This window comes from Strix uralensis, chromosome 2, assembly GCF_047716275.1.
Source record: "Strix uralensis isolate ZFMK-TIS-50842 chromosome 2, bStrUra1, whole genome shotgun sequence".
Taxonomy (NCBI): Eukaryota; Metazoa; Chordata; class Aves; order Strigiformes; family Strigidae; genus Strix; species Strix uralensis.
In genome coordinates, this window is record NC_133973.1 from 6,317,386 (window position 1) to 6,333,016 (window position 15,631).

The window sequence follows — 15,631 nt, forward strand, 5'->3', positions numbered from 1 at the left end:
CAAACTACTAAATTGGTTTTTGCATTTCAGGACAGACTGGTGGTGTTGACAGAGACAGGCCTAAATACACTAAACACAGCAAGACAAAGTCTCTTCTGAAAGGAATTTACCATATAAATCAGAGAAGCTGTATAAACATTAAAACACATGATCCTTGGGACTTAATTTTTATATATCTTACTAATTCATGCAGATATCACAGCGGTTAGAAAGTGCTGTTCTTTGTTTTGATAATACTTTCCATGCTCTACTTGGGTTGTCCACATATTAATGACTAAGCAAGCTACAGGGCTGGAGGGAGCTGGTCCCCACATCTTGCAGAGTTCAGCCCAGGAGACGAAGACTTTGGAAAGCTATCAGCAAGTAAAACAGGAACTGAGAATCAGAATGAGGTCAGCAATCTTAAAAGTAGACTTGATAAGACTATTTCCTGATCCTTCTTAATCCTTAAGGAATTGGCCACACCCTGGGCACAGAGCGACAAGCACTATATTCCACAGCCTTCACATGGAAAATCCTCAGTGGTTTTACCAGCTGAGTTTGTGACAAACCACACAATAGTGCTGTTTAGTAAAAGAAGAACTGGAATCAATTTCTTAGGATAAACCAGGCCCAAACCTGCCAGACTCTTTCCCAGTCCATCCCTCTGCTGCTACTTGCAGAAGATGGCATTGGAGCTAGACACTGACTAGTTGCTCCCCAAGGGATGTGACTCCTGCAACATACAGCCAGTATTCACACAGAATTTCTGGGATATCAACATCCAGGTGGGTGCCTCAGGGACAGGCTACAGGAATATTTCTAATCCAGGGAACCTCTAAAGCTCTCGGGTCAGATATCTGTCTCTGTTTAAAGAGAGGTGGGTAGTATTTGTGTGTGAATGCCTGTGCATTTATTTTCCTTTAGAACTGAACACAACTGAAATTGTTTACTACTTAGTTTGCTAGCAGTGGAAAGCCAGGGGCATGGTCCTACTTTCATACCTGGGCATGCTACTGTAACCTTGTACCACGGAAAACAGCAAATGAGAAACAATCAAGAAGCCCTTCTGCACAGATATGCTATGCAAGGACACAGAAAGGTGTTTGGCTGGGTGGATTTTTTAAGTGTAGTAAACTCCTACGGAGGAACCTTCTCCACGCAAAATATGTTTTACTAGTTCAAAGCATCTGTGCTTATTTCCAGACCAAATAACAAAGCATAATGTTCCTACCTGCATTATGTGTCTCCCGGTTTTTCTTTCTGTGAAACATAAAGGGAAAACAGGGATGTGAAACAGAAGGGAAAAAATCTGCATACAAACAAGTATTTCTTTTATTATTTCCATTATAGCTAAAAATACTAAATATTCTATTCTGCTCTGTGAACAAGAACATAGTAGAAGTCACACTCAAAAGGATTTGTCTTGGACATTAAATGGTTTCTAACAAAAAATCATTTGTGTTCAGACAAATCAATTTCAGTATAATAAGGCATGCCATAATATTCATTTGATTATTTTTAGATATTTATAGCGCAGAGCTGAGTTTTTATGTTTCGTTTCAGTGACAACTATTACACTATCCAGTGTTCAGTAAGGCCAAATAGTAAAAAAACAGTTCTATTTCTGAGCAGCGAGGTAGTTAAGTATTTGTTTGAAATGTTGCTTTTACGTTCACTGGATCAATGAAACAGAAGATGTTACGATGCAAATAGATTTTTCCAGACACATTACCTTCAGACATCAAACCTTCTGGTATCAAACATGTTTCCTCTGTTTGAGAAATCAGAATTACCATTCCTCTGCAGTTTTTCTTCTTTACTGCCTCAAAATTCTGTGTAATTTGGGCATGTGAGGGTTGTCTTTGTTTTCAGATGTTGACCTGGGATTTCTGGACTGATGGCAACCAGGTCAGAATCATTGTGCAATGCCTCAAATGGCTTTGCTGGAAGTCAGTAAATCCCAAATGTGTAGTCTACACATAAAAATCAGATGTACTGTACACATACAGTAAGCCAAATACTTTCAGGAAGTACATAAAGCAAAGCATGTGTTTTCTGGAAAAAGAATCATTCCAGAAAAAAGATCTTTCGAAAGATTTCTGTCCAGCAGTGCACTCTCAGTCTAGACATTTGGCTAGAGTATGCAAAAAGCAGAGTAGCATCTTCTGCTCTCTTTCTCCACTGTTACAGCACAGTCCAGATGTAACAAGGGATCCGAAGTGAGAACGTGCATGACACGTGTGATTACTATGGGGCGTGTATCCTTTATGCTTTGAGTTGATAGATGTTTATTTCTGGTGTAACTGACCAAAAGTAGTGTGCATTTGAGCAACTTAGCGATTACAAGACAGTAATGTTACTTCAGATGGTCAGACCTGGAGACATTTGCTAAGAAATTATGCCTAACACGTCAAATAAATGCCAGCTGAAGCCTGCACATCTGTTCTACAACTATTCAGGAAATGATGAATCTTTTGCTCATTGAAAACTTGCACCACCAGAACAGGAATGCATATAAGCTATCATTTAAAATGGTCTCCTATTTTACAGGAAGCTACAGTTCTCCCGTTTATATCCAAAACAATCATCTGCCAGTCAGAATTCATCACATATCCTAAATATGCACAAGAATATATGGGCTGGAGAGAACCAGCTGCCCTTTAATTCCCATTACCAATACAGAATCCAAAATACTTTATTCATGGGGTAAGAAAGAGTCACAAAGTCCATGAAGACTGAAAAAAATTCTGTAGGACAAATCAATGTTCTCTCTGAGCTTCTCTTATCATAAATCATATCCTACGTGGCCAGCTAGCATAAGATGAATGCTGTATTTAACTAGGGACTGAAGGATTCCCTGCCAGTCAGGTATTAGATCAACATGCTACTACAAAGGAATGAAAATCTGGAAAAGTTGTAATGAGCTCTGAGCCACTTTATTACAAATTTTGATCATAGTGTTGCTGTACAACCTCAAGATGTATTTTGAGTTCCAGCAGAGGTTTGAGAAGTAAGATCCAGATTCTATTGGGAGTTGAGGAAGAAATCAAAATTACTCTGTCAAAATGAGTAATTTTGACTCCCCAATATCTACCAGGAGTCTCTGCAATAATACAGGCTGCGCTCTAACCGAGGCAGCAACAGAGTTTTATACACATTGGAGTAGTCAGTGTAATAATCAAAGAATCTCCATTGCCTAGGTGGCCCAGGGAGACATGTCTTTGACAAACCACTGGGCATAGACAGGGGAAGAGAGGAAGTGACTTTTTCAGCCACAGTTCCCAAACTTTTGGATCAACCCTGGTCAACCCTCAGAACTTCTTGTCAACACCCTTATTGCTGAACTTTTAGCTAGAAACTTCCTAACTGTGACATGACTGCAGACTACAGAACTACAAAATTATCATTTACCCACAGAAACTCACCGATGTTGCTTCTTAGTAGGTGTCTCATTCTCTGTCATCTCTGGCATGGTTTCGGAGAAGAGAGCCTGAAGAAAATTGAGGAAGGAATTAACAACTCCTGCACTCTTCTGAATTCATAGAACATGACATTTGTTACATCGTTTTGCCTTTGACCATGAGGACAGGGCCATACTACAATGTATGCACAAGTCCATCACTTTGATGTAGAGAAGCTGGTCACGTGAGCATTAAAAACAAAGTACGTTACCTACTGGGGGGCTTTGTGAACTCCCACTGTCTATGATGAACTGGTTTCCATTTGCTCAAGTACTTTAAATATAAAAACAATTATAATCCCAACTACTTCAAGGAAGCAAAAAGGAAAATTAGAGTATATGATTGTTTTTTTGAATGGGAGGAGGTACGGTTGAGCTCTCCTTCATCAGCCCTTCCTAACTGAATATGCATTCAATTCCCAGTTCTAAATAAAGCATGAATGCTAAGCAGAATACAAGCTACAATGAGGACATTTTATTAAATACAAATTTAGAGTGCTATTGATGTAGCAAATTACAAAACTTACTTGCTATTGAATTCTTGTACAGCCTAAAATGGCCAAAAATGACACCCGATGTTCTCAGATATATAAAATTCAGTTAAAAATAATGTTATGAATTGTAGTTATACATAACTGACTAATAATTGCACCTAACTTGTCCTCAGCTTGAACACATGAGTAGCCTGTATTTAGACAAACAAAAACATTAGGAAAAAAATAAGAGATTAAGTCAATGATAGTTGAACATGTATCTACCAGACGGATGAATTTTAGAGAGCAAGTAACATGAAGTATACTGTAGATGACTAGAAGAAAAAATAAAAATCTGTTTTTGATAAGGCTGAGCTCTATATTTAGTTTCATGCTCTGCTCGTTCTCTCACCAACCAACCTGTTATTGCAATTCTTCCCATGGGCCCTCAGACTGCTCGTGGCTTCACCTCTCCCTGGCTCCTCCTGGAAAGCTCATCGGCTTCTTTTAACATGCTTTGTATCTTTAGAGTATTTTATTTGTTTGTTTTGTTTGTACTGTAAGGAAGTGGGGGCGGTTTTTAATATAACTTTCAACACCAAGCAGTTCTTAATGTAAACCGAGCCTACCATCACTGACACTGACCTCAAAAAACAAAACAAAACAAATATCCTTATGAACTGAAAGCCAGCCATCCATAGAGCTCCCAAAGCACTGAAGCATACACACTGGAAAGGGCTCTGTGCACACCTCTGTGTGTATGCATGTGTAAAGTTAACAGAAATAATCTGTATTGTACCAGACCAGAACTCGGATGCCGTTCTCCAGTCTTTACACTCTAAAAGGTTAATGTGATGTAGTCGTCTCCTTCAGTAAAGATTAACTGAGGAGAAACATTAGGGTTGACTCTGTTTACCACTCTACCCCTTCTTTAAGTACTTTCTCTATTCCTGTGAAGACACGGGAAATGTTGGCAAACCATGAAGTAAAGCAAACAGGCGGTATCCTGCAAATAGATCCAGCTCGGGGAACTCAAAGTGCCTGAAGTTTTCAGGAATCTAATTAAACTTCTCCACCTACACAACAGTGTTCACACCATCACAAAATTAAGACACAATCCTCTCTGAGACGAGTTACCGCAATACACTGCTCCGCTGGGTGCTACATACAGCCTACCTGAAACACAGTCACCACAGGCTTCCCTAGGCCATCAATGAGAGTGCATCAGTTTCTATTTATATTTCTCCACAGGCGTTGCTTTTTCCATTCTCACTGACCATGCTGCTCTGCATGCATTATGAAAAAACTTGACAGAGTTAAGAATCTTTTACTGTGGGAGAAAGTAGTCATGCAAGTTCAGCACTTTCATTCACTCTTATAAATTACCTTGTGTTACTTCATCTTAAAACCAGATTTCTTCTCCGCTAAATCCATTTAGCTTAATTCACTAACAAATTTATTCTTGTTTATACGTGGTAAGACTAGTCCAGGTGGTATCTCAGGTCCTCCAAGCTAGTGAAAATTCACAACTTTGAAAGCCAGTTTCCCACCCAAGGCATCTACAAGTTTTCCCTCCTGTGTGTAGCTGGTGATAGTAGTACTTACTCACTTATTCTAGCTGCGTTCATTGTATCAGGTGATGATGAAGGGGTTAGCTGGGAGAGTTTAACAGGTATGTGATTCTGATCATAAAAAAAGTAAATCTGGTTAGAGCCAGCCATCTCTTACACTGTTGGCAACCAGAGAGATGTTCGCACGTACATTGAGAGACTGAGGTCAGCACACCTTGTTTTAGTGGGGTTTTTTCAGTGCTGTCAAAGCAGCCCAGCAGAATCTATATCCACGAAGGCTACCAGCAAAGACACGAGAAGCAGTGCAGCTAGCCAGTAACGCTATACTCTCATTTATCCATCACTATGACAATACCTTGTTTATCAGGTAAAATAGCTAATTCAAGGGGGCAAAGGGGTTATTTAATTTAGCGTATGCGTCCTGATTCTGTGTAGTGGGGTAAGGACGTGAGCACAGAGTATGTGGACATAGCTTTGGTACAGCAAAGCTCACAAACTTTATGCTTAGAAAAAGGAAGACACTGGATTGCATCCTGTGGCAGTCCTGTACCTGGTTTCTTCACTTTTCTGCACATTCTGTGAGGACAGAGATGATGTATCTGTTATTGGGCATTGCTACACTATGACAACTATGCTGGAAATCAGAGCAAAACAATGAAAGAGGTCTCAGTTTTGGTGAACTTAGCATTTTTAAAAGACTAATGCATTCACGAAGCAACCATATTTTTTTAATCTTGCAAATTTATACAACTTCAGAACAAAGGAGTATTTCTGTACGACTGTATTTAATACAGAAAGCATTACTGTGAATTTAGACGGCCAGTTGCCATGCAAGGCTACAGATAAAGCACAACTCTGCGAAGGTAAAGGGTGTAAAAAAGCACCCACAAATACCCTCCCCCAGAACAAACACAGCTGTTCTGACTCCACCTGCTTCTCCCTGCACACAGGCCAGATCACATCCACAACCCCATCTTCCCTTCACCCTGAGTCAGAGCACCCCCTTCTCCCTCCTGACACGGGCTCTCCATATTCAAGCTGCTTCTGCGCAGGGTCTGTTTCCCCTCAGCAAAACTCTTATTCCTAACAGCAGCGTCCCTACCTCCCAAAGTCATGATCTACACAATTTTCTGATTGCCTTATTTCTTCGTCCTCAGCAGATGCCTTTAATGATTCAGCGACACATTGTATACAATATTTGGGAAGACAGGCAAGGCCTTAGTGCAACTTTGTGCTGAAACTTAATACAGTTTGTAACCATTTTTTAAGCCAGAGAAAATGGAAAGTCTTTATTACAGTGTGTCAAAGACTTTCCATTTCTTTCTTCCTCTCTTGCTCATCTTTTTAAAATTATGTCACTAAGCTTCGTCCAAGCGATGCCATTCCCTGAACATTTCAAGCCAGATGCCACCACATTGAGTGTATAATCCTCACAAACTATCAAACACAAACAACTTTAAGCTTCTATTTGATATGCTTCAGTTCTGCTGGGATCTACAGCCCATTTCATACAGAAGACAGGGCCCCGGAATGCAATGAATATTATTCTAAATTCACTTTACTGTGGAATTTCTTTAGGTCAGAAATTTATCACACAATTCGACCAATGTTTCCCCAAGTGTTTCAAAGCAGTTTTGTGGGAGCGAGAAGAAAAAACAAGGCGGTACACATTATCTAATTAACCACTTAGTTTATTTCAATTTCTGATTTTCTGCCTGAAAAGAGGTGGTTAAGTTTATTAAACAGCACTTGTATACCACGCTGAGGTTCCTATTGCTAGATTGTACCATAAGAAACACAGGGAGAGGATTTTTTTTTTTTCCTGTTCTTATTCTACAAGGACAAAAACCTTTGCATTTTACTTGCTGCACCTCAAAACAGAGCTGGCGACACCAGGGAGGTGGTATTCTTAAGAGCTGCTGAAAATATGGGCTCTGCAAATTAAAAAAAAAAAAAAACAAACAAAAAAACCCAAAAAACCTGACTAAGTTGAGACTTCTGTGGGCTGCTGGATAACGTTTATACCATCTCAATTTCTTCCTCACAGTTGTTGTATCACCAGAGCTTTGACAATGGGTTTCTCTTTACTCATTCCATCTCAAGTAATATTTCTCCACGGAGAGATTCCGTCACTGATTCTCTAAAGCAGAAGATGTGTATTTGCTTTATAAGCTCGGGGGTAAATGTATTTTAAGTTCACTCATGAAATATGCTCACGTGACTCAGCTGAAAGCGTTCTGCAGAGAGAACGTAATTCCATATTCTATAGCCAGATGAAGGAGAAGCAATTCAACACTTATATTTATTTAGTACCAAGGTTCCCTCAAGCTTTATGTAGTTTACAGCTCTTATAATATCAACCTGAAATATCGATTTTAATTTAAATGCAATGTCATCCCCAGAAATGAAAAGATATTTTGTGTTCCGGAGATTTAAGTTTAATGTAATTTAATCTCCTCTACAGTTCTGAAAAAGTAGGGTAAAAAACCCAAAAACAAATTGTCTTTTTTGGCAACTTATTGTATGAAATCTTTCCTTCAAAACATATGCACTTGGCAGATTTAGCTTTTTAAGAAAAAGTTAGTTTATTTTATTTGACATTAACTTTTCACTCTTTATTTAGGAAGTGTTTCCAACTTTAATATTTTATAAGAAAATAATTCTTCCAATCTGTTACCTTTGGCTGTACAAACCAATCTTCCTCAAATTAATAAAGCTACTCCATTCCTCTATATGAGGCAGAAAGAATCTTTTTAATATGCAGCTACGCATATTCTGTAAAACTACCAGCAGTCCAAATCTTTCTTTCTGCCTCTTAAATACTTCAGCAAGCTTACGCTGTTATGTTGCTACAGTCTCACCGTTCTTACTAATTTTGTACACCTCATGTAGTTAGCCATGTAATTATGGAATCACGTAGTTAGCTGTAAGCTAAGATCAATTCCAAGGCACAGACAATAACTACTCAAATTTTCTTCCTGCAAGACAGCGTCCTCTTCATTCATTCCAGTGACTGCTGGAGCTCTCTTTTCCCATCTTCCATGCATGTTTTACAACAAAGCTAGCTTCAGCCAGGGACTTAATCCAAGCTTTTAATCACAAGCAAGGTGCCCTTGAGATAAAAAGACACTATTTACTGCCTTTTCTTTATTCCCCCTTGAAACAATTCTATTCCGATTTTGCATTTACCTAACAAAACGACTGCAGGAAATTAAACTCGAAAGCTTACCTTTGTGATTGTTACCTACATATATCAACTACTTTTGCCTATAAAAGTAACCTGTTAAGACTACCGTACAGGAAATTGAAAAGGACTCTCTTTCCTGGGAAGGGTAAAAATCCCTTTGATAGCATTCAGTTTGGTTTCTGAAGAAACCAAGGTTTTCTTCTTACTGCACCATTTCTCTTCACCCACAACAACAGCTGGGCCCACTGACTGACCTAAATGAAACCTCTCAAAGCTATGAAGTTCCCAGATGTTCACAAAAACCTAAGATTGAGCAGAGAGGAGTGAGGTCAGCGGTGACAGTGTGGTCTGTGACCAGCTCTGTAGCACGTATGTGCTGGCTGACCAGCTGGCGTCAGACTGGTCGCAACATCCACCACCTTTTGCTGAGGAAGATGTACAAGGGTTTAAAGGGCAGGAGAGCGCTATCTCAATTTTTCACAGAATACACAATCCTGAGGCAAACCAACTGACAGTTTCCTAGGGCAACCAGACTGTTCCCAGAGCTTCTGCAAAAGTTAAGAAAACCAATGCCAATAAGCTAAAACTTGTTACACAAGTCACTTTTTTTTTTTTAAGGTGTCTGCAAATAACAACAGATGGAAAAAACCTTCCCTGCTTTTAGAATTTTTTCCTTTACCTCTTGTTTGTACTATCTAAACTCAAATACATTGGTATTTTTCCTCCTGTTGATTTAAAGCAATCAAGTTTCAGTAAGGCCATTATATAAGAACATGCAATAGAGCTAAGAAAGAAAACTTCCTTTTTTTGGGGGGGGGCAGGGGGGGGGTGGTAACAGCATTGGAAGAAGCAGCAGCATTATCACTCAAGTGATAATCCCTCATATCTACATTAATTTTTGTTTTCATTTATAATTTTCATAATATTAAAGACATAATTGCTCATGACCATTTACTAACATGCAGTTTCAGGACAGCATAGTTGTAGGGTCATTCTGAGAAATCCTGACCTGATCTGCTTATGAAACTTCGGGGAAAAAAAAAACCAAAAAACCACAAAAACCATGAAACTCCCCTATTAATCACCTAAAGATCCACCTCTCATGTTTATTCTTCTTGCTCTGCTGTTGTCCCTCAAGTCTTCCTAGGTTAGTATGGCCTCATTTATTTTTAAACCTTAGAGGAGGGGCAGAGAGAGATCACGTCTACTGAACCAAGTCTCTTACTTGCTGATGATGTTCTGAAAACTATTTAAGGAGAGGTATCTCTGAACATTTTGCTTCCAGATGTGAGCTGCTGCCACCCACACACATTATGTGGATGATCTTGGTAATATGAACAGACTGAAGCGGCGCACAGCGCTAGTAAAGAAAGGTGCCTACGCAAACTATCTCCTGTGGTCTGGATGAACTGTTGTACAGAAGCAGCCATTTGGGAGGTAAAAAGCTGTAATTACACAACCAGTGCACAAGCTAGAATCACAAAGACCAGGGCCGTCGCCCTAAAGAGCGTCCTCAGCTACTTTAGATCAAAATAAAGGGAACGTCACTCTTTTCTTTAGGAAATCAGAAAGCAATGACCAGGAAAATCCTCATGATCCCCACGTTCTTCATGTATTTTGTTAAGATTCGCAAGTTACCACATACCAATTTCATGAAGGAAGTGAGAAAGCATGAAGAATGTTTCTAACTTGCAAGATAGTACTCATCTCCCTGGTTTTCAATGCCCAGTGATCCGTAGCACACTTCAAAATAGAAAATTATTTTCAAATAGAAGATAGATACCTAATTATGCTTGACACAGGAGTCAAAAAGTCTGTTCTGATGGAGAAAACTAAGTGGATTGCAAACAACTTCCTCCTATAACAGGTCATCATCTCTGTGTGGGTTAGGTTACCTCTATTAGATGACAAGGATTGCCTGTAGCGGGGCTGAGTGTGCTCCCACTCTGGTGCAAGAGCACCTGTTGGTGAGCCAAACCTTGCTGTCAGCACGATGCCTAAAGAACAAAAAATTTCTTTTTCCTGAAAAAAGTTGTAACATGTAAGTCATCATGGTCTCTGAATACTGGGACCAAGATGATTATTTATAACTGAGTAAGCCATCCGCATATGAAAGCTGTATTTGAAACACCAAAGACCAGCTGGACAAATGTAGAAGCTACAGTTTCAGCAAGAGCCTAATTCTGCTTTCTGACGTGCCCTTATCTCCAAATGAAATCTCTATTCAAAGAACAGTACTTCGTCACAGGGCTTAATAACCAATTTAGAATCAAAACATAAAAACTTTCATTTTGGCCACAATGATATAGGCAGAATACTATTCTCTGCTTTGTTTTTTAGTTTTAACTCGAGCTCTTTTTTGTTCTGCAACTACAAAGGATCCTCACAGTCCATTTATAAAACTGCATAAGGTCTTGAGGAGGTATCAAGTGATTGCTACGCCAGACACACTGACACATGATAAACTGATGTGCTGCTCTCTCCTGAGGACCCTAACTACAAGCAGTGCAAAATATCCTAGAAGTGAAATGTCCAGGGCATCCAGAGACTTCATGTGTCAATTTTTTAAATTCATCTTTTCAGATGTAAGTCATTAAGTACAAAGGATTACACAGTCTAGTTCTTGAATACTTTACAGGCGTGGGGTCTGAGAAATCTGACACAAATTAAGAACTTGTCAAGGGTTCATGATACAGGAAGCAATATCCTATGGGTCTTCACTACAAAGCTCCTTTACAACACGCAGAAGAGACCCATCCCGAGATTTGGTTACAAACACTGACTTTCCAGAGTAAAGGATTTCCCTACAAATACAGGACTAAAGGCAAAAAAGGCTGAGGTAGAAGGTACCAAAAACCAGTATTTCAGTTTTAATGTACTAGCTGATCTAACTTACTCCCCAAGTCCACTGTTAAGACACACAATTTCTAAGCACATCGACTTTACAAGAATCAGTTAACGAAACTCCCCTTCAACTTTCAGAATCGTGGAAACTGGCAACTGTATGAAAGCGCTTCCAAAGCACCTGTCCAGAGAGTGTATTGCCACGTCCTTCAGAAAAGGCCAGCACATGATTCCAGAACTGGTGCTTTCATTACTGCCAACTGTAATGATCTTTAAACCCCCCCCCACACACTCTGTCCGCAAACCCAACAAAACCAAGCAAAAAGCCCACAACTTTGCAACACACATTTCACTCCAGGCTCTTCACAAAAGGTTTTAGTGGGCTCAAAGAGGGCTCATTCTCCTTCACAACCTCAATGTTATTTTGCACCTTTGCTCTTCAGAGTTTTTCGTATATAAACTGGGTCCACTGGGCAATTGCTTCCATTCCAGGAATAAAGGACTCATCTTGTGATCTGGATGTTTGACAGTTTTGAATAATACTGGCAGGGATAAAGCTGCAAACTATTTCAATTAGATCTAACAGAGAGGTTCAAACTAAAGATATCTCAGCCCAGGTGACCACAGAAAGCAGGCACATTTTCTAAACACTTTCAAAGAGGAAATTCAAAAGCAAGATCGATGTATGTTACAGACAGCAGAAAATGGAACCACTAGGTGCAAATCCATAGGAAACCAGAATTCATTAATTCTACCGCTTTAGGAACTACTTATTTAGCTCAGGAGAATTACTGTACACGAGCTATCCAGGGGTAAATATGCAGTTCTGAAAGCACTAGAAAAAGCAAATAAGATTACTGTAGAAATTTAGCACTGACAACGGAGCAGAAACTAGAACCAGATTTCCAATTTATTATTTTGCAGAGGTCTGAAAGGAACGGGTAAAGGGAAGGGACAGACCGATACCATGACCCTGCAAGTCTTACTTCATTGGCAAATCATTCTGTAAAATTAAAATGCCTTACCTCCATCTTCTTTTTCTATCACTGTCTGAAATCACCTCCCTATTGCCACCTGAGACTGACTTGGCAAGAATATCCTGAAGTGAAACTAGAAGAGGGAGATCTCCAATGCGTATCCTTAGCAAGGGATAGCTCAAGCAGTTAATTTTTCCAAGCTAAGAAACACAGGGTCTTTCCATCCCGCCCAGAATAAAACTGAAAAACCACAGACAAAGTAAGTAAGAATTGCCTCTTGAGACAATTTACAGGTGGGATTCTCTATAACTTGCCAACCACAGCAAGTATAAAACACGACCTCGACAGACACCACTGCTTCAGATCAAGACCCAAATCATCAGCTGTTGAGACTGAGCATCATTTTCAGTCACAGACTTAAAAACAAACCCAAGAAGCCCTCAGCTCTCCCCCACTTCCATTTAAAATAACACAGACACCAGCTAAGTACCCAACAGCTGCCTCCAACAGAAGTGTTGAACTTGAGCCATGGAGAGCAAGCCAGAAGAAAGGGTGTGCAAGTGTTACGGGCACCACTGGTTAGAGGCTCAAGGGCAGAGCTGCAGCCCCTAGCTAATATCACAGAGCAAGGAAATTACAACTCAGAAGTACAGAGCACACGCATGCTGACTGAATACAGACAAACACTATACCAAATAGAAATCATCACCACTTTTTTATAGTTTGAATACAAATGGTAACTGCTGGAGTTGTAACTAAAGACAGCGATGACAGACCAATGGTCACGTAAGCAAGATGCGATATGAATATTGTCTTTTTTAGTTTTATGCATTCTTCTGAGAGTTTCTTAGGTTCTGAAGTAGGTTAAGGCATTACAGAATCACAGAGTGGCTGAGGTTGAAGGAACCTCTGGGGGTCATCTGGTCCAACCTCTCCCTGCTCAAGCAGGGCCACCTAAAGCCACCCAAGACCATGTTCAGATGGTTTTTGAGTACCTCCAAGGATGGAGACTCCACGACCTCCCTGTGCAACCTGCACCAATGCTTGGTCACTCTCACAGTAAGAAAGTGTTTCCTTATGTTCAGATGGAGCCTCTCACATTCCAGCTTGTGCCCATTGCCTCTGGTCACCACTGAAAAGAGCCTGGCTCCATCCTCTTTGCATCCTCCCTTCAGGTGTTTATATACATTAATAAGATCCCTCCTTGAGCCTTCTCTGTTCCAGGCTGAACAGTCCCAGCTCCCTCAGCCTCTCCTAAGATGAGAGATGCTCCAGTCCCTTCATCATCTTTGTGGCCCTTCACTGGATTCTCTCTAGTGTGTCCACGTCTCTCTTGTACTGGGAAACCCAAAACTGGCCACGGGACTCCAGATGTGGCCTCACTAGTGCTGAGTACAGTGGAAGGATCACCTCCCTCGACCTGCTGGCAACACTCTGTCTAACACAGCCCAGGATACCATTCACCACCTTTGCCACAAGGGCACATTGTTGGTTCATGTTCAACTTGGTGTCCAACAGGATCCTCAGGTCCTTTTCCGAGCTGCTTCCCAGTTGGGTGGCCCCCAGCATATACTGGTTCATGGAGTTGTTCCTCCCCAGGTGCAGAACTTTTGCACTTGCCCTCACTGAACTGCATGAGGTTCCTGTCAGCCCGTTTCTCCAGCCTGTTGAGGTCCCTCCTAGTGGCAGCACGATGCTCTGGCGTATCCGCCACTCCTCCCATCTTGGTGTCATCAGCAAATTTGTTGACAGTCCACTCTGTCCCATCATTCAGATCATTAATGAAGATATTAAACAGGACTGGACCCAGAACTGACTCCCTGAGGTACACCGCTAGTTACTGGCCTCCTACTAGACTTTGTGCCACTGACCACCACGCTCCGGGCCCAGCCTTCAGCCTAACTCTCCTTACGTTGAGATGCAAGCTACACAGAGTTCCAAAAGGTAACTAGCAGTTGAAACCTGATGCACTGCAAAATACAATTTTTTGCTTGTATTATTTTATCAAATCTGAATGCTAACAGTAAATGACTTACACTGCAACGCATGCTAAACTAGCTACCTAACTTTTCTTAGTTAACAAATATTAATTGCCCTTATAGCAATAATAGGAAAATCTGTAAGATGGTTACCCTTCCCTACCGTCCCACCTGCTCCAAAACAACACTGAGAGATGTAGCCTCTCCCCCACTTCACTGGCACTCCCACAGGAAGCCAAACAAGAACGTTACTTCAACTTAAAATTTACTTTGCAAAAGGATCGCAAAGACACCCTCCACTCCCAAACAAGGACACTGAAACCGCTTATGTTGGTACAAGAGTGCTTCTTGTGGTGTCAGCGCTGGCTTAATAATTGTGGAACTATGACCCAAGATGATGCCAAAACTAAACTTCTCCAATTACACAGGAAGTCTCAAAATTTACACCAAGCAAGAGACCTATGTAGAAGAATCAAGAAGTTAAACTATAGATACCTAATATTTAAACAGCATCGCTGAATATTATGGATCCTCCAGCAGTGAAAAAGTGAAATGGTGTTCCCTCTCTTGTTGCTGATGTGGAGTTGCGCGGTGTTGGGCTAGCACCATTTTATTATTGTAGTAAATGAGTAAGAAGAGCTGTAGTACGGAGCAAAAGGCAATTTCCAGCCCATCCAGGATTTGCATTCAATTTCTATCTAACTTCACTGATGCATGAAAGCAAAGCAGAGTCCAACTTCAAAGGTTGAAGGCTGTCATGAATTAAGTGTCCCTTAAGCCGACCCCTCATTAGACTACAGATGCAGGCAGACACCACAAATGGACATTATTTTCACTTTAAACTTCAGTTACTTGAGGAAGAAACAAAACTTTAAAGAGTTAAGCTCTCCTCTTCCATTAATACCCTTACACTGCTTTTAATAGTGTCAGCAGCCTAAATAACAATGTTTTCAATAATTTTCTCACGGCGCTGCCCACCACAGCAATGACTTTCAGATCACAAGACCTGAGAAACCTGCATTTAGATGTGAAAGTGAATAGATCCATACTCCGATCATTCCAGCCTCACTAGAGATGGACCACAAAGAATTCATTTTGGTATCAGAGTACCAGCACGATTGAGATGTGCTTTTAGATGGCATTGATCTCATTTCATGG

General features: G+C 40.5%; 1 protein-coding gene across 2 annotated transcripts in view; it reads right to left on the reverse strand.

Moving 5' to 3' along the window:
• The window catches only part of USF3 (upstream transcription factor family member 3), a 37,712-nt gene that overhangs the window by 17,981 nt on the left and 4,100 nt on the right, over nt 1-15,631 (reverse strand). For both annotated transcript variants that reach the window (XM_074853684.1, XM_074853676.1), the window contains exons 2-3: nt 3,408-3,472; nt 1,214-1,242 (exon numbers count right to left, since the gene is read on the reverse strand). In XM_074853684.1, the coding sequence (XP_074709785.1) occupies nt 1,214-1,242; nt 3,408-3,472 (94 nt within the window). The remainder of the gene's footprint in view (nt 1-1,213; nt 1,243-3,407; nt 3,473-15,631) is intronic.